Consider the following 18,807-nt stretch of genomic DNA (forward strand, 5'->3'; position numbering starts at 1 on the left):
ATTGCCTCTTTGAAAATGGTCGGTCTGAAGGGACAGTTCTTAGGAATATGGACATTTTTCCTGGGATGAGGAACTTGTCACTCCTTAGGTGTTGCTGGACTCGGACTCCCATCTGCCTCAGCCAGCACAACCAGTGGTTTGGGATGATGGGAGTTGTAGCGTAGGAACCTCTGGTCAACCACAGGTAGCCAGCCCATCATTGTTTTAAAGACTCAAATCTGAGGAGAGGAATGTAGAAGGTGAGCATCCTACAGGGTTCTTTAGTTGTCATTCACATATGCCTAAGTATGATCTGAAGAGAGTTCAAGGGTATTCCAGTCAAGCAAAAACTTTTGGTGGGTGGCCTGGTGAGAGTTCCAAGGCCAGATGGAGAGGCCTGAAGGACTGCATTTATTGTTGCTGTCTAGCAGCGGCATCCTGATATTTGCAGCAGCATATCAACAAAAATCTTTTAGCTCAGTCTTCTATTTCAATGACTAGGGCAGCAATGAAGCAGTAGCAGCACCACTGCTGCTTGTAGCCGGACAATCTTTTTAACTTGCCTTTTTTCACCCATTAGAACAGCCCTTTGAATTAGTAAAATGCAGGCAAGGAAAAACTGCAGGTTCTTAACCTTTGGGGGCTTTTGCAGCGATGTTGTGTTAAGTGACGTGTGAGTGGATCTTTAGCAACAGAGCCTGGAGAGCAACCAGAGACATAGGCCAGGACCGTTGTTCCCCGACTGCTAGGAGGGCCCTAACTTCCCTGGAAGTAAACCGGAGGCACATTTCTACAGTCAAGGAGGTAACACTTGTCTTTATCTGCTCCTAGAAGAAATGAAGGACACTTCCTCCTCCACAGCTGTGGGCGCTTCATATAGTAACAGAGCAAACCTTTGCATATTTTCATGGAAGAAACCTCATTGATGCCCAACTGGGCCTACCTCCAAATCCTGGGGACTGTTAATGATGCTGGGAATTGTAGCTCTGAGGGGGATAAGCTACAGTTCCCAAGATTCTTTGGAGGAAGTTGTGTACTTTAAATCCATGGTGTGTACTATGCTAGAGCAGTAGACCCAAACAATACAGTAGAATAAGTTTTCAAGGCCTGGCTGATCCCTTTGTGGCATGATTTGGGAACTGGCAGCCCTAAGGCAATGGTGGTGGGGGCTTTTCCAGCCTAAGGGCCACATTTTCTCTCAGGGAGGCTTCGAGGGGCCACATGCTTTCCTACAAGGGGATTTCAGCTTAGTGATAGCTTGGGTGTCAGAGAAAGAACTATCTGGTATGCAGTACAGTAAAAACCATCTTAACCTAAAACCAAAATTTATATATATAAAAAATACAGAGATCAAGCAGGAACATTCAGACATCTGGACAAACAGGCGGGTTTTCACTGGCTAATATAGTGTCAGCTGGAATTAGTGGGAAAGGCTGTTTCAGATATGGGGTGCCATTCTAGAAAAGGCCTTGTCAGACACATCTCTGCTGGTCTATGCCCAGAAGAGGAACATTAAGAGTTAACACATAAAGCACATTAAGTCACTGTACTTGCCCAGCTTATTGTGCTCAAGCCAGAAAGGCAAGTTGCTTTTTGGCATGAAAGAGGATTTATTCAACCATGTAGGCAAAGAGCTAAATGCAGGGTGGAGTTAGCCTTTGAACTGGCAATGGGTTGGATGTAGCAATACAACTCCCCCCCTCCTTTTTTGCAGTTAAATGTACTGTACAGCTGTTATTTGGGAAAATACTAGTCACTAATACTGTGACTATGAATCCAAAACTGTATCTTTGTTACCTCCAGGGACACCCTAATGAGTTAATTAGCCACAAATGCCATGATAACTTTGCTATGATAGTTTCTTGCAACTGACTGCCTCATTGTATTTTTGGAAATCAATTAAAGTTCTCCTTTTTTTAAAAAAATACCATCTCAGCAGTGCTGAGTACATGATCAGCAATGTGCTGCTGTAAGAATGCTGCACCAATTTCACGTACACTTACCACGTCCACTGCAATTTTTGTGTTTCATTGCCACTCAACTCCCACCTTACGATTGCCCCCTTTTATAATACCTTCTAACCGAGATTTCACTTCATGCATCTGACAAAATTGGGTTTAGTCCATGATGAAATTTGTGCCAAAATAAGTTTGTTAGCCTTTAATCTAAAAAGTACTCACAAAACCCAAACTCTTAATTATTCCATCTTGCCACTTCCATTGGATGGCAGCAGCTTGGGGGTAGACAGTTTCACCATCAATCAGTTTGAAATCATGGAGAGTCAATACATGTCAGCATACTAGACAATACTGTCTTGGGGGGGGGCAGTCCCAGAACTTTCCCCCTGTATGTGTGTGTGTATATATATAAAGTAGAGCCCTGGAAGGATGGGGAGGTTAGCTTCTAACCCTAACCCTTCTCCATTCCCAAATGAGAATAGTGTCTGTACACATAGGCAACCTCGGCCCTCCAGATGTTTTGGGACTACAACTCCCATGATCCCTAGCTAACATGACCAGTGGTCCAGGATGATGGGAATTTTAGTCCCAAAACATCTGGAGGGCCAGGTTGCCTATGCCTGGACTCTGTACATTTTGCCTCATATCTCAGGTTCCACAAATGCTATAAACTTACTTTTTTAAGAAAAGAAAAAGCTGGGAATCTTGGGATTGTGGTCTATGCATGGGGAGCGGACACGGCCTGCTCCACCCCTGCTCTGTTGTGTACATCCATGGTTAGAGGGCCAATGGTCTGACTCAGGTTCCGATTTCAAGCCTTTTTATATGGAACCATGAGGACTAGAATCTTGCTTTGTTTCTAAGGGAAAGGCTGCAGGTCTGTGATATAGACGTACCTGCATTTAAATGCATCTAGGTTGCAGCCTTTCAGGTGCACATGGGGGAATAAGCAGATCCACTTCAAAAACAAAGCTGTTCGGTTAGCAACTGCTGCTCCTTGAAATAGCTATGCAAGAGCGCAACTGATGCAACAGCATGTAAGTGGCATGTTGTGATTGCACCTTGGCAGCCTGTGATCAATGCCCGTATAAAATGATGGGAGAAACCTGAGCAGGTGCTGCCCTCTGGTGGGCATTTCATCCAACAGCCCAAAACAAGTTTTGTGTGTTGCAGAATTTTAATTTCATTCCTTGTTAAAAATCCCCCAGCATACTTTATTTGCAGAACAGTTTAAGTTGCATAATTATGTGCAACTTTTTAAAACCTCTGAGATGTCAAATATATTTTCTTAATTTTATTATGCCTGTTTTTAGTGCTATCTGACGCATATTTTATGTGGGTTGCTTAAATAAAGCAAAGATAGACAAAGATGGTCGATTCCTACCATCACTGGTCTAGCAGAGGTGGAGAACTTGTGGTTCACCAGATGTTGGATTCTCAACTCCCACTTTTTCTAACCATTGGTCACTCTAGTTTGGGTTAATGGGACCTAGAGTCCAAAAACTGCTAGTCTTAATACTTAAATCAGCCAAGGCACACTCAAGCTTCAAGTGAGGCTCTGGGGGAAGCTCAGACACCACTCTTATGGCACAGTATGGGAGAAGTGTCTTATTTTAAGCATAAAATCTATTAAGGATATGATGGATTTGTATTGTTTATGGTGGAGTTCAAGGTGGTGGGCAGTTCTTTTAAGGAGGGACGTTGCTGCTTTGTACAATTTAATATAGGAGACGCTCAGCAAAACATGCTTCCAAAAATTATGTATGGTTCTATTCATACAGAACACAGAGACTGGCTTAATCTTTGCTTGCTGGAGAACCTGAGAATTGCAGTGTGTGTGTGCAAAGGATTGTCTACTTCAGCCACTTCTTGGAGGGAAGCTGCATTAACATGACATCATCAACATGGTTGTTGTGTAGAACAGGTGCCAGCCAGCAAATAATCTTAAGATATGTCTACTTTTGAGTAGAGCAGGGGTGAGGACCTGGATCTGACCAGTTGTATCTGCCTTAAGTTCTGCTGAGTAGAGCCACTGAAAGTACAGTGGTACCTCGGGTTACGAACACGATCCGTTCCGGGTCGCAGTTCGTAACCCGAACCGCCATTTTGCGCATGCGCAAAGCGCTATTTTCGCTATTTTTGCACTTTGCGCATGCGCAAACCGCACACGCTGCTTCTGCGCACACACGCGCGGCGAAAATAGTTCCAGGTTTGCGCAGTTCGTAACCTGAGGTACGACTGTAATGGAGGGAAGTTAGCCATGCCTGTTAACTTCAATAGGTTTGCTCTGAGAACTTAGCTGAAAACATACCTATGGCAAGGTGGTGTTTTTTAAGATTAATCAAGGCACATTCAAGTGGCCCTTACAACAAAAAGGCAGGCTTGCAGCTCTGGTTACAGACAGGAGGCGTTTGGGTGGACTGATACTGGTTTAAGACCACCAAAATGGATTTGTTGCAGGGAAAATATGTGATGCAGGCAGCTTGTTTTTCGTAGTCTGTTCTCGTAGCCGTTGCACTGAGAACCCTGCAGGCATTTTGCAAGTGGCTATATCAGGCTTAGTTTACTCCTGTCGCCTTTAAAATGGCAAAAGCCAGATCGCTACCTATATTGCAGTAAACCAGATATGTGTTGCTTTGATTCTCGTTGCACCCACTCTTCCTAAAAGTCTGCCCCAGGCTCCAGGACCTGGAGAAGACCCAATCCAGGACAGCCCAGCGAGTTGCTAGGTGGTTTGGTCACAATGCACCACCCCACCATGGGCAGGTACAAATGGGACTCTTCCACGCCAGGCTTGCCAAGCAAGTTTGGTCTTCCTCCAGCGGCTGGGTTCATCATTTTGTACATGCAAACATGACAGTAATTCAAAGAGTGTTTGAACATTGAAGTCAATTTTATTTTGAAGCTAAATATATTAAGGCAACTTAACATACCTATAACATGATCTTTTTATTTTTTTAATTTTTTGTCAGATTTAACTGGAAACACTCAAAAACTACAACCCTAAAGAGGTTTTCATCACCTGGTTAAAAGACGCTGTCATTGGCCCAGCTGCAGCCACCTGTTGAAAAGTGCTATCATCTCTCCCCTTATTCCAGTATATAGTCCCCAAGCATCTGCCTCACACACATCTCTGTCTCTCTCACACACATAATCTCTTCAGTGCAAAGTCACCTGCCAATATAGTCTGGTCTCCATAGTAACAATTTGGTATTTTTGCTAAGTTGCTGGTCCCCTCTCCCCTCTGACCTTAAAAAGCACCAACCTTTCCGTGTTTTGCTTTTCAGCCGAGCACATACATCGTAAAAAGGAGCTTGAAGAGAGATGCATACTGAAAAACTACCATAGAGCATGTCCACAGTCCAGTAATTTATTATTTTTCCAATTTGAGTCATTTTTAAATTGCACAAACAAAAAATGTGAACAGCAATTGGTTTTCTCCCCCCCCCTCCTGCACTTCTGTTTGAATTCTCTCTCTCTCTATTTTCCCCCCTTCTCTCTCTTCTGTACACTCAGGGGAAAAAATATTGATCTTGAACACCACAATATCCAACATACACGAACCGCAGGGCAGGGCTAGGTCAAGTACACACACACTTGGATTCATGGTGCTCCCTCCTTGTTCCTCAATGGAAAATAAAAAATGGTCCCCACAAGAAAAGCACAGGGTATACAGTAGCACGACAGAAGGGTCATCATCCGTTTACGTATGGAGTGAACACACTAGCATTTTTAAGACTAAACTGGAAACCTGCATAGGTTAAAGGGGGGGGACTCTACTAGGTTTGCCGCTGTTTTTTAAATTCAGGAAAGGTTGTCTGTACGCATGTCTTTTATTTTTAAAGAGCTAAGCAATCCAAGCGGGGTAGGAGATGCTGGTTTAGTGTTCCAACTCCCAAATACAAATCCTCTTGGTTTAAGCTTTTCTGCTGCCACCCCCCTTCTTCAGAATATACGACGAGACTTTTAAATGCATTTTTTTTCTTAGATAAGACGGTACATATTTGTAAAGCTGCTCACATACATTGAACTTTAGATTCGATAGTAAGAGTTTAAACGTTTACAGAGTGCAAATTGGAAGAGTCACAAAGAGACTGGGGTTTAATGTCAAGAAGCAAGTCTTGAGGGGGGGGGGACCAAAGACGGGGGGGAAAGCCCACTCAAATATTCCCATTTGGAAAGTGGAAAAAAACAAGAGTCCTTTCTAAGTGACATGGAATGTGGAAAAAAGAAGGATTATGTTTAAGTGGGATTGAAAAGGTTTGCGCTGGGGATGGGGAGAGAAACAAAAATAAGTCCTTCATAAAGTAAAGGTTATAAGGGGCACAAAGCTTTTTCCCTGTCGAGCTGAAGTGGGACGGTGGAGTTTCAACAGCAAATCGATGCTAGCTCCAAACAGACTTGCTTTTCTTACATGGTGTATCCAAAACCGGGCTGAGGCTGCCCATAGGGAGGGGCAGTGTAGCCGTAGCCAAAAGGTGCTTGTGGGGGGACTGCGACGCTGGGCCCAGCCGTCAACATCAGCTGGGGCTGACCTAGGGGGGAAAGGAAGCAGGCAGGAAGAGAAAGAACGGTTAGTGAGAGAGACAGTGCTCAATTCAATCCATGTTCATAAAAGGGGACAGCTTGAGAACCCCTACAATTAATTTTTATTTCATTTGTTTAATAAGAACTACCAACTCAAAACAGTTTACAAAAAGCAAGCAAGCACTGTTCTGAAGAAGCAGCATTCCTGGCTTCTAAGTTATATATCTGTGTAGGCTTGCTGAAATAAAAGGCTTATATGCAGTATAGTGTATTATGCCTAGTGAGGGCGCCTTGCCTAATGTAGACGGGCAAGGAGTTCCACAACATAGATGCTACCAGGCTGAAAGGGGGTTTCTCTCACAAGTGTGGAAAGCACTCAAAGTGGTGCTTGTGAAAGGGCTGAGTGGGCACATTTGGGGCAAGGCAGCCCTTCAAGGAAACTGCCCCCACTTGGGGGCAGAAGGCCTCTTTCACCCCCCAGGTGAGCAGTTCAGTGAAGCCCCCATGAAGCTCAGCTCCCATGTGAGCCTGAGAGGCATTGGGACTTGCTCAAGAAGAAGCTGAGATCAATTCCAGCCATCGTGAATTATCAGCATATACAGTGGAACCTCGGCTTTCGGTGTCTCCGTTGCTGAACGTTTCGGTTTCTGAACGCCGGAAACCCAGAAGTAAATGCTTCAATTTTCAAACACACCTCGGAAGTTGGAACAGCTTCCACTGTATGTACCTGTTGTTTTTCACAATATTCTCTACTGAATTGGCAGACCGTTTTCGAACGTTTCAGAAGTCGAACAGTCTTCTGGAACGGATTACATTTAAAAACCGAGGTACCACTGTACCGGCATTTAGCTGCTGATGTATCACAATGTTGGAAACCAATTATCGCCCAGCCCTAGCACTTTCAGAGTGGGGATGCCTCTCCTGAAAATTACCCCTCTTTCCTGAAATCTTGTAAGACTGCTTCATTAATAGCAAAGTTTTTAATTTAAATCTGCTCAGTACCCTACAAATAAGTTTATTTGATTAGAACAAACTCAACATGGCAGCTCTAGGTCTCTTCCGGAAACACACTGTACCAGGGCAGGGAACCTCAGGCCCAGGGGCCAAAAGAATATGGCCTCTGGCTGCCGAACTTCATTAAGTCCCGTTTTAGAACTATCTGCTGCAAAGCGTGCCCGTTTCATTCCCCCCAACTGCACATCAAGCCACAGGTTGTTACCATAAACAATGGGCTGCGTTTCTGTTGCCTGCTCTTCCTCTTTCCTCAGAGACTCTGAAGCATCCAGTTTGTCCACCTAGGAAGACAGAATAACCCCAAAGAAATCAGGCAAGGCTGAGCCGCAGAATCTCAACTCCCGTTTTGTTTTCTGGCAGAGAAGTGGAAAAGCCTTCAAGGGGCGTGGAACGCAGTCAAAGAAACGAGGTCACTCCCAAAATGAGGTTTCGGGGAGTGGAGTTAACGTTGGGACTGTTACATTGGATAGCCGTTTGGAGAAAAGACATCAAGGAGGTTCTGCCGATAAACCTTCAGAACAGATGGGAAAGTCTGACACCTACCGCCAAGTGGTTTTTTCCAGTTTTTCATTCCCCAAGCCTAGCCTAGACCTGTCAGGCTCATTGTCTCTAGTCTAGAGGCCGCACTCGGGGGAATCAAATGACCACATCCAAGAATAGGTTTCTAGGCAATTTGTCACACTGCCATCCAACCGATTTGCCACATCCCCAGCTTGCAACGTAACCTGCGATACCTGTCTGTTGAGCCTCTGTAGGCCCCACCTGGACTCTACTGCTGTGACGCAGGTTTGGATGACCTGAGGAGCACAGGCTTTAAAAACAACAGGGTTGCAACCATTTGTTAGAAAGCAAGACTGGAGGACGTCCATCTGCCATCCAAGCTTCTTGCTTCTCCATAGCCTATGGCTGCCTTTGACAACCTGGTGCTCCTCAGGTTCTAAGGGACTACAACTCCTTCCAGCCCCGGCCAGCAGGATGTGAGTTGGAGTTCAAAACACCTGGTGGGCACTCAGGTTGGCAGAGGCTGGTCATATACAGGAGAAAACATCCTTTATACTCTTCAGAAGTGTGTGGGGAGACACAGCAGAGCAGTGGAACTGTGCCAGGTTGGAGGAAGGCTCAGTGCCCTCCCACCTCACCCCAACCTGAATGAGGTGCCCGGGATGGAGACATTTTTTGTTCAGCATCTAAAGGATCACAGCAGAACCTCCCACAAATGGGTGTGTTGTAGGTGGATTGCAGAAGGATTATAATGGGTGGATCCTAACTCCAATGCCACAAATTACAAGACTAACTTCTATGATCTGGAAGTTACTCTTGGACCTGGGGAAGATGTCAAACCGAATGTCCATTTCAGCGCATATTGCCTCCTCTGACTGGCAGATGCTTTTGAAGGCCTTAGCCGGAGAGATCTTATTCTCACCTGTTGCTACCTGATCCTTTTTGGTCTCCCCTTTTAACGGGGAATGCCAGGAACAGATTCTACATGCCAAGCAAGCGATTTGCTACTGAGCTGCAGCCCTCTCCTTACCATTTAGCAGGACTGCCAAGAACTTAAGAAAAGCCCCACTGGGTCAAGCCAATGGCCCACCTAGTCCAGCATCTTGTTCTCATTGCGGCTGACCAGGTGCCAGTGGGAAACCCGCAAGCAGGATTCAAGCACAAGAGCCCTCTCCCTTCCTGCAGTTCCCAGAAAGTGCTACAGTGGTGCCTCGCTAGATGAATGCCCTGCTTAACTAAATTTCCGCTTAACGAAAGGTTTTTTCGAGCGGAGGTTGCCTCGCTAGACGAATTCGCTTTAAGAAAAATTCGTCTAGCGAATCGCGGTTTCCCATAGGAATGCATTGAAATTCAATTAATACGTTCCTATGGGCAAAAAAAATTCAATGCATTCCTATGGGATTCGCTAGACGAATTTTTCATTATAAGAAAAGACCCGTGGAACGAATTAAATTCGTCTAGCGAGGCACCACTGTATTCAGAAGCATGGCTACCTCAAGGCAGGGCACAGCCACTATCGCTGGGCTGGAATCCACCTCTAGAGTAATAGGGTCAGGAATGCAGTCCCCCCCCCCCTGGTTGGCTTCCTGACGAAACACAAGGGAGGTTAGGAGAACACACAGGGGGTGGGGGAAACAAATATGGAGAAGGGGGGGAGCAAACGAGAGCATCCAGTCAACCTTTCTCAAGCTTCATAGCCTGCTCTCTGGGCAGATTGTGTTACCCCTACAAAATTCAACACTGCTCCTGCTGGGAAGCCTGCGATGATGAGGAAGAACCAGAATAAGCTGGGATTGTGTGAGGTTGCTGAAGCAAAGATCCAGACAGAGATATGCAAGCTAAGCAGAAGAGGCAGACTCTCCACAGGGCCCAGGCGAGTTTCTGGACCAGACCATTAAAAAAACACAAAAAAACCTGTTCATTAAAAATAAATTGTAAACTCTACTCAGGTGGCTCTTACTAAACACAAGTGTTTAGAATATACTCTGCAAGCTTGTTAAAAAAAAGGGGGGAGACAAGCTTTTCTTTACACAAAAATCAAACTATTGGACACTCCCTGCCGATAGATTTCGTTAAGTGCACAGAACTGCATTTTTTTAAGAAAGGCTTTTCCACGGAGACTGCGATAAAGCTGCAGAGGGGGGAGAAAGAGTAAAAAATAAAATAAAAAAAGAAATCACATGCGGTCAATGTTATATATGTATATATATATTTATCTATATATTTTTGGTGCCATGTGTGTGATCATGGAAAAAAGGCAAAAGAACTGAAGCAGGGGAGTGAGGTTGGAAAGATGGCGGCCAGACAAGGCTCCCTTTCCCACCCCCACCTCCCCAAAAAAGTTCACGGCACGCAGCACCCCACCCCTCCCGATCACCCACAGCAATGCGCTTTGCAGCTTCAGGGGGAAGTGAGATGTAACATCACAATGACTGTTGAACATGCTCAGTTCAAGAAAGCAAAACACTGCAGTTCATTAACCTTTTTTCACACCACACTTTTTTTGTTTTTTCAACCGACTCGACTTGCTAGCTGCTGAAGGACTTTTAGGGAGAGCGTTTTGAAGACACAGATCTGCAACAGGTTTCAGAAGCTGCTGCAGAGGGGTGCTCAAAAAAGGATGAAGAGGCAGCTTTAAATCGCATCTGATTTGCAGACTTTTTGGAAGATGGCTTTTTAGCATCCCCTAGAACCCACCAGCCAAATGGGTTTAACTTCTGGGAAAGGAAGTTCTTTGAGCATCGATTCTGGTTTAAAGGAAATGCTGAGAACGTCTGGGAGGGTTGTTGTTGTTTGGTTTTTTGTAAAGGTGAGAAGGGTTTAAACCATGAGGGCTTTGGGCTCAGGGAACGAGCCTTGGGCTGGGAGGAGCGCTGGCTGAAAGTGGGAAAACTGGATGCTGAGTTGGAAGTGGGGGGGGGGAGAGAACCAGTCTTTAAGCAGCTAGCTGGAGCATTCTTTGGTTTTGCCTACTTTCAGCGAGACACATTAGTAAGACTCGAGGATCAGATGTTGGATCACAGTCCTTTCCAAGCAGGCAAAAAAGATATTGCATTTAAATGAGGGAGAGGAACCCAGATTGCCACCCTAATACTCTCGGGAAGGGGGGGGGTTGAGAGGATGGCACCATTAAAATGGTTTGCAGCCACCTGCAGGGCAATTTATTTTGAAATATTTCTTGGGGACCAGGTTCCCAGGGACTTGTGGCCTCTCTTCAAACTGTGATCCAACTGATTGCATCCAACCTTCCTGGGAGAGTCTATTAGCCAATTAGTGTCTACTGGTTGGTCCTACAGCTAATGGCTATGGTTTTAATTTGCAGAGGCTTTAGTGAGATTTCTGTTCAAGGGGCTGGCGGGCAGAAAGCAGTAGCAGCAGTGTAGTAAAGGTAGGAAGGAGGGGAAGAGGGGGGAAAACTCATGCAGATATATATATCCTTAGACTTAGGCCTTCAGACTTAAAGATGGAAAAGAATCAACTTTCACCTTTTCCTTTATTGTATCAACCTGCAAAGGAATTCAGAAGGTGCAGCTTAGAGGAAAAAAAACTCACTCCATCATTGAACATTTCTTTTTCTTTTAAAGGTAGAATCAGCAAAGAGCAAAGGGGTGGGGTAGGGAGTTAAAACCTTAAAAAAAAGAAGCATATTGGAAGTTATCTGCTGCTGAAAGCTAAGTCGGGCTTCCGATTCCAAGATCAGGCCAGGTTATACACAGGCCTTCTGGACTAGGAATGTTGCTATGCTGACATCGCTGCCCCCAGGTTAAAAGAACAAGGCTACTGCTGCCACCGCCAAAATTATTTCTTCCTTAACTCATGCATGCTGGGTTCAAGTCCTTTTTTTGACCTGTGAGCCTGTGTTTCTGAAAGGAACAGAGCCTTGTGGGGTAGGGTTGGTGTCCAGTCTAAACAGTTCACATCCTAGCACACACAGAACCACCTAATCTCAGCCTTGGTTACCCAGTTTTCTCACACTTTCAGGAGCAGGAGGAGTATGCTTTTAGGAGTGTTAACTGTTTTTGGAAGGTTATTCTAAACCGTTTTTAAAAGAGGTTTATTGTTTTAGTATTGATAAATTTGCCACCCTGGACTCCTTTGGAGGAAAGTGTGGGATATAAATTCAAAAACTAAAATAAAATACTCCTGTTTAAACGATTATATGGCTACAAGGCAACTTTCACTGTTTTTATCGAGAGCTATTTGGGGTGAGCACCACAAGCTTCTGGATAAATCTTTTGTGCAGAGTGATCACTCAAACGCACCTTTCCACAAACACAGGAGTGCTGCTTGGGGGTTGGGGGATGGAGAGAGAATTCAGACTGCCTAGAACTAGGAAGGGCAATGGCTGGGAGCATGAGCTGGCTGGGGTCATCGAGGCCCCATTCTTTCAGCGAAAGGATTGCTGAGCATTGCTGAGATTGCCCAAAACGTTTTGGAACCCCTGAAACACTCAAGTTTTAAGCTGGTACTGCAACAAGCAAGTGGAAAGCCAGCTGCTTAAGAGATACCTCTTTGAAAGCATCACTTGGGCTCAGTCGAGGAGACCAAGAAACCCATTTTCATAGCTTGATCGACAGAGGAGATTGTCAATCTGGCAAAGAGCAGATCAGCTAGCGGGGACTGCAGCACTCGTTGCTGGACAGATTGTTCCTTAGTGGGAAAAGTTTCCAACCACCCCTGAAGAAGGTTCACAATGGATGATAGAAACTATTTCTGGCTTGGCACATACTTCTGCACCGAGATGTCAGCTCATGTAAGGAGGAATTGCAACGATCTGGGTTACATCACAGTAATTGCGAATGCCAGGATAGGCAGGAAACACAGCGTTCACTCCTTCGTGGATTTAAGTCTTACAGATGAACCACTCGATTACCCAAAAAGTGGCTTCCAACCTGCAGGAATTGGTCTTGCGAGACCAATGCTAGACTGATCAGCGGGCTCCAATTCCAGACCTCCAAGCTCAGCAATGGTAGAAGTTGTAGCTGATTACACGGTGTCACCTGCTCTGGTCCTGGACCTGATCTGGGGCTGCTTCCTGGGAGGGACTGCTCTTTATCAAGACAGCCAGAACCTATTTAACTATGTTATGAAAAGGGTGACTTAAAAAACTTTCGCTCGAACTTGCTTTCCCCTCCTCCCTCCCATTCCCTTTTCCTCCTGTGTCATGTCTTACTGATCGGGGTAAAAGTCTCAAGAAGAACAAGGAGTGCCAACGAGGACAGAGACAACGCAGGGGTTAGTTGCACACATAACACACAACTGATTGTGTTCATGGGGAAACAGCACGGCAAGCAACCAGCAGGGAGGCCTCTGATTTATTGGGGTGGGTGGGATCTGAGGCCCTCCTTACCTTGTTCAAATACTCCTTCATGACCTGGATGAAGTAAGGCATAGCAAAATCCATGATATTGTGCCTCCAGGCCGTCTCCAGGACAACATCTGGCCGGAGGAGGTCATAGCAGGTGAAGAGGCAGGCCCCGAAACACTCCCTCTTGCCTTCCTGCAGGAACCACTGCAACAACTCTTCCGCCAGCTCAGTGTCTTTGGACTCCGAAGCGTACTGCATGGCATCCTGGGAGGGGAAGCAAGTGGGGAAAAAATCAGAAAATATGCCAAAAAAATAGAGGAAAAGAGAAGAATGTGTCAAGCAAAGATGTGTAACCACCCTACTGCTCAAGAGTGGCCTAGCTGTTACCCCAACTTCATGTTTGGGACTACAAATCCCATCAGCTGCGTTGGCTACATCTGATGGGAGCTGTAATCCAAAATATCAGAGTGGGGGAAAGGCTGGCCTCTCCACTGTGTGTTTTCCATCTGCAGTAGCTGCTACTAGGGCAACATTTTCAAAAGGAATGATGTTACTAGGGATCTTCAGAATGTTCTTCACACTTTTATTTTACTTGGGCTCTTTAAATATACTTACGTTTATGAAAAATGCCTTTTTAAATGTTAAGGACAGGAAGTGCTCCCCCCCCCCAAAGTAGAATGCTGTGATTTCCCAGAGAGGTTCTGAAGCCTAAGTTTGTTTCATGTTACATGCCGTTTTTATGTATTCCAAACTTGAGCTACTTTTACATGAATGTGGGACTGATGAGTTGTTTGATGATGCCCCCTTTCTTTGTGCATTGCAGTTGTGGAACCTATCATAACTTTATTCTGTTGTGTCCGATTTAGATGTTTAGTGACGTGAAGCTGCTCTGGAGCCTTATTGTTGAAGGTTAGTGTACAAAGCGCTCGAATAGACGTATTTCACATGGATGTGTATTCTGCTTCGTTAAGAACACTTGTTTTCCAAAGGCTGGGTGAGTAGATCCAATTACGTGAATCACCATACAATCTTAAAGGCAAGAAGAGGACGACAAGCACCATGGCATGGAGGGCTGCGAGCCCAGATCGAAGGGCCTCCGAAATTCTTCTGCAAGCAAAGCTGCTTTGCCCTCATCGCTGCCTCCTGGGTACCATGCTGGCCACCCTCCCAATACAGACAGGCAGCGCTCACCCCACCAGCCCTGTTACCTTATATAGCCTGTCTTTCTTGCAGAGCTCCACACTCTGCTTCCAGCGGTTGTTGCCTTTGAAGAGATATGCAGCGATTCTCCTGAACTCAATCAGCTCGTGCTTCTCCAGGCGCTGAGCGAGGGAGATGTTGTCAAAGTTGTCATAGGCATCTATTGAGGTCCTGAGAGCCTGGATGGGGGAGAGGTGGTTTTAAAATGGCACTTTCGGGCCAGCGAAGGCAGGGTAAAGGTATAAATATAATAATATCCCAGAGAAACAGAGGATGTAGTTTCTAAGCAAAGATAGTATGGAAGTTTCTGATGAACAAAGGCAGAATTGAAGACGAGTTTTGGCATCCTGAGAACATGTGACACCCTGAAACTATTCCTACCTGGTAGTCTTCTTCTATAATGAAGAGGTTGTTCAGAGATTCGTTCACCGATTTGTTATTGTGGTTCTGAACGGAGCGCAAGTAGGGCTTCACCAGTGGAAGCTGTTTAACCTGTGAACAGGGATAGGAGATTACTGCACGACCCATACAAGCAGCCAGGGGCTATGTAATCATTTTAAAAACTGCCTTAAAGTTGTGGGGGGGGGCATCTTGGCCAATACATGTGGCTGTGCTTTGATCTGTGTCAAGGCCGGTTCCAAATTAAGGAGGGGGTGCAGAGGGAAGTTTCCTCCAGAGAGGGATGATCCTACCTTGCTGAAGAAGTTGACCGCACGTGTGTGGTCCAGTCGGGGAGACAGCACCATCAGCAAGTCGTTGAGCAGGAGAGGTTTGAACTCCAAGTAAAATTGGATCGCTTTGTAATACAGCTCCACGTTGGCCACCTGAGGGAAGCAAAGACGGATTAACTGGCTCCCAAACATTTGCAAGGGTGGCAGGGAGAGCTTAAGGTCACAAAGGCGCAATTCTGGCTGTCCCCGGCACAGCCCCTCCCTCGCTTTGGCACAGTTCCCACCAGAAAGCCACTTGCTCATCCACCATATCAGTGGCACAGGATCAGGCAGGTGCTTCCTGTTCCAACAGCCAAATCAAAATACCCACACAGATATAAAACCTACCAAGGGGAATTCACTGAGAAACAGGACAGTTACCTTAGTGATGATGTCTTTGAATTGCCCTTCCTTCCAAGCATCTGTCGGGTGGTTCATCATGGTAATGATGGCGTTATCGTATTCTTCGTACTTGTCGTACAGGAAGACTAACTCGGCCCAAAGGTGGGCTTGTTCAGCTGCCCTCAACACCTTCAAGAAATGAAAATGGTTTAGAATAGGTGCTCGCAAACTATGGTCTGCAGGAGTCTCTCAGGTCACCCACAGCGTGTCTGTGAAGAACACTCGCAGCCTTGAATTGTCTGGAATTCAAATTGTAATACAATATAGAAATCACACAGCATCTAGAGCAGTGCATTACAATTGCTACAAAAGGCAGAAAAATCTTTAAGTGGGTCCACCAAGACCCTGAACCATTTTCAAGAGGTCCATGGAGGGTGAACCACTGGCTTTGAGTATCAGAACCAGTCTAGAACAGGCTGAGAGCCTTCCTAGCTTACACAAGCACAGCCTCCGTGTTCAACAATAACCAATCAGATGCCTCTGGGAAGCTCCAATGGCAGCATGCCTGTTGGTCCTGACCAATTGGAATTCACAGGAAAGCAAACCCCGCCTCCCAATGCCCAGAGCCACTTAGCCATAATCATGTCTAATAGCCATCCATAGGTCTGCCGCCCATTCAGTTTGTCTGGCAGACCCAGGGAGAGAGCTGTCCTTCCACAAGTGCGCATTGTTGGAGCCACGGTTGCCTCTGGTGCTACTGAACTTCATTTTCTGAGCCACAATGGGGGCAGCCTTTGCTTCTTGACCACATGCTGCAGCGCCACCCCAATGGCCTCTTGATCCTCCTTGAGAAAGAGGAAGCGCATGAGCGGATTCTCCTCCACCTTGATGCCTGTGAGGTAGGTTAGGCTAACAGGCAGCCACTGGCCCAAGGCAACTGTGCGGCTGAATGGGGACATGTTATGAAGCTGCACTACCACCCGTTCAGACAAGATCTATTGTTCGATTTGTAGCCACTCCCCATGGGCTCTAAGCAAGGAGGGCCCCCCCCTCCCCTAATTGGAGCCAGAGCCTCCCTGGTCCGAGTTTTAACACTGCAACTCACCAAAATGCTCAGCCGCAATCACTCTGCAAGGTTCTGGGTTTTTGCTTTTTAACCAGTGTTCTTATTACTGCACTGATCTTCCTCTTACACGGCCACACACACACACACACGTTTTCTATTCCTCGTATAGTTTGCAATCTTGGGGGCAGAGTTACCTTAGGAATGTTGACTCGCGACCAAAAGAGCTCCAAGTGTTCCCTCATTTTCTGTGGCTTGAATTTGGAGTAGAGGATGGCCAGCTCTGTGAACATTCCCATATGGGCCCGCTCCAGCCCCAGTGCAGATTCCAACATGGTGATCAGCTCCTCAAAGTAGCCACGGTCCTGGGGGTGGCGGGGGAGAAAGAGTAAACGAGTTAATGCTCAGCAACAGCCGCCTCTTTGAGCACCCCTTTACGGAGGCAAAGCTATGGCCTACGATCAGCACTGGCACACCCATGCTTTTTCTCCCCCCCCCCCCGGTTACCTGGTAATAGTTGATGAGCTCCTCCAGTTCATCTGCATGCACAACAATGTGAAGGCCGCACATCTGGGCCAGGCGGAACTCTTTCCCATCCACGCACGCAAAGCAGACCTGGAGGGGGGAAACACGAGCTTCAGTTTACCTTCTCTCTCAGAGGAACTGGGGGGAGCAGCAAAGTCCTCCTCTAGAAAATCTCCACTGTTGCACTGAGCCAGCATCGTTCTCCAGTGATGCTAGACTCGGATTCCCATTAGTTCAAGCTGGTGAAGCCAATGATGATGAGTCCATCTAGCTCAGTACTGACTGTACTGACTGGCAGCAGCTCTCCAGGGTTTCAGGCCTTCCCAGTCCTACCTGGAGATGCCAAGGCTTGAACCTTTTGGTATGAAAAGCAGGTGGCCTACTACTGAGCTACAGCTCTTCCTTTAAAACCAAAGCAAGGTTCCAGTCCTCGTGGTTCCGCATCGAAGGCTGATTTAAACAGGAACAGAGGAAGCTGCTTTATACAGAACCGGACCATTGGTCTATCTAGTTCAGTACTGTCTACACTGACCGGCAGCGGCTTTCCAGTGTTTCAGACAGAGGACATTCCCAGCCCTACTTGGAGATGCCAGGGATTGGAGCTGGGGTCTCTTCCCTGACACTATCACGTCTGACCAGGCCTCTCCTCTTCCATGAATCTCTCCACCACCCTCTTTTTTTAAAGCTACCTATCAAAGCCAGCGAGAACAAGCTCTGTGTATTGCATGAAGCAAAGGGCTCACCTCCTTCCAAGTCCGAGTGCTGTTTGCTTTCCGGGCCCCGTCCACGGCTGCCTGATATTCGCCGAGGTGGACCAATGTGGAAGCCAAGCGCCCAAAGTTGGAGACATTGTTGTAGAGAAGCTTGGCTGCGTCGTACATCTTCTCATCATAGCAACGGTCGCCAACCTAGAGAGGAAGACGGTGAAAAGGAAAAGTGCTTGATTTCATCTATCCATCCAAATGCTCATTTCATACTTAAGCGTCCGCTCTTGAAATTGAGGTCACATCTCTCCTTACTACCTGTTCTCTATCTGAATACCTTTTCTCTGCATTACACCCACACCCAATTTTTCTCCCTTACCTTTTTATTTTTTATACCCTTCTCTTTCTCTTTCCTTTTCTTCCCCTTCTGTATCGTCTATGGTGTCCTCTCTCTATCATTATTACTAGTTTCATTTCTATGAAATCCTTTCTACTAATTTTCAATTCTCCCCCTGTCTATCTCTTGTATTTGCTTATATTAACATAACTTCTAAAAGGACTGGGAAAGCAATTATGCAAGTAAGCACATCTAATGAAATGACTTCTTTTTCTCTGTTTATTTTCAACTTCTCATTATTTAGGCACCGTCTGTCCTTCCCACCCCCCACCCCCAAAAGCAATGACAAAACAAGGCTAAACTATCTGAACCATTTGACCATAACAAAAGCATTTATCTAAGCTTTTGGAGTGGGATGAACAGTTCCAATGAAATATGAATGCTGGACCGATCAATTTCGCAAAGTGTGGCTCCAATTTGCCAGTTTTGTGAATGGGAATAGAGATTTGACCCACACAATGGTATAGCACGGCTACAGTCTCACTAGCTTGATCTCCGTGATATGCCCTCACATGTAACACAGTTTGAATTACATTTCACAAGTTGTGCGAATTTGGCAACTCGTGGCTGCCTGTATAG

At 46.0% G+C, this 18,807-nt stretch overlaps 1 protein-coding gene across 1 annotated transcript in view; it reads right to left on the bottom strand.

Annotated features, from left to right (window-relative positions):
- Positions 1-4,809: 4,809 nt before the first annotated feature.
- Positions 4,810-18,807, bottom strand: part of CLTC (clathrin heavy chain) — a 77,627-nt gene continuing 63,629 nt past the window's right edge. Inside the window, exons 23-32 of the mRNA XM_035140282.3 lie at positions 17,871-18,035; positions 17,110-17,217; positions 16,800-16,967; positions 15,579-15,728; positions 15,180-15,311; positions 14,869-14,979; positions 14,496-14,666; positions 13,330-13,551; positions 7,684-7,759; positions 4,810-6,472 (exon numbers count right to left, since the gene is read on the bottom strand). Coding sequence (XP_034996173.1) covers positions 6,348-6,472; positions 7,684-7,759; positions 13,330-13,551; positions 14,496-14,666; positions 14,869-14,979; positions 15,180-15,311; positions 15,579-15,728; positions 16,800-16,967; positions 17,110-17,217; positions 17,871-18,035 — 1,428 coding nt within the window. The 3' untranslated portion in view covers positions 4,810-6,347. The remainder of the gene's footprint in view (positions 6,473-7,683; positions 7,760-13,329; positions 13,552-14,495; positions 14,667-14,868; positions 14,980-15,179; positions 15,312-15,578; positions 15,729-16,799; positions 16,968-17,109; positions 17,218-17,870; positions 18,036-18,807) is intronic.

The sequence above is a fragment of the Zootoca vivipara genome, chromosome 14, assembly GCF_965207765.1.
Source record: "Zootoca vivipara chromosome 14, rZooViv2.hap1.1, whole genome shotgun sequence".
In the NCBI taxonomy this organism is placed as follows: Eukaryota; Metazoa; Chordata; class Lepidosauria; order Squamata; family Lacertidae; genus Zootoca; species Zootoca vivipara.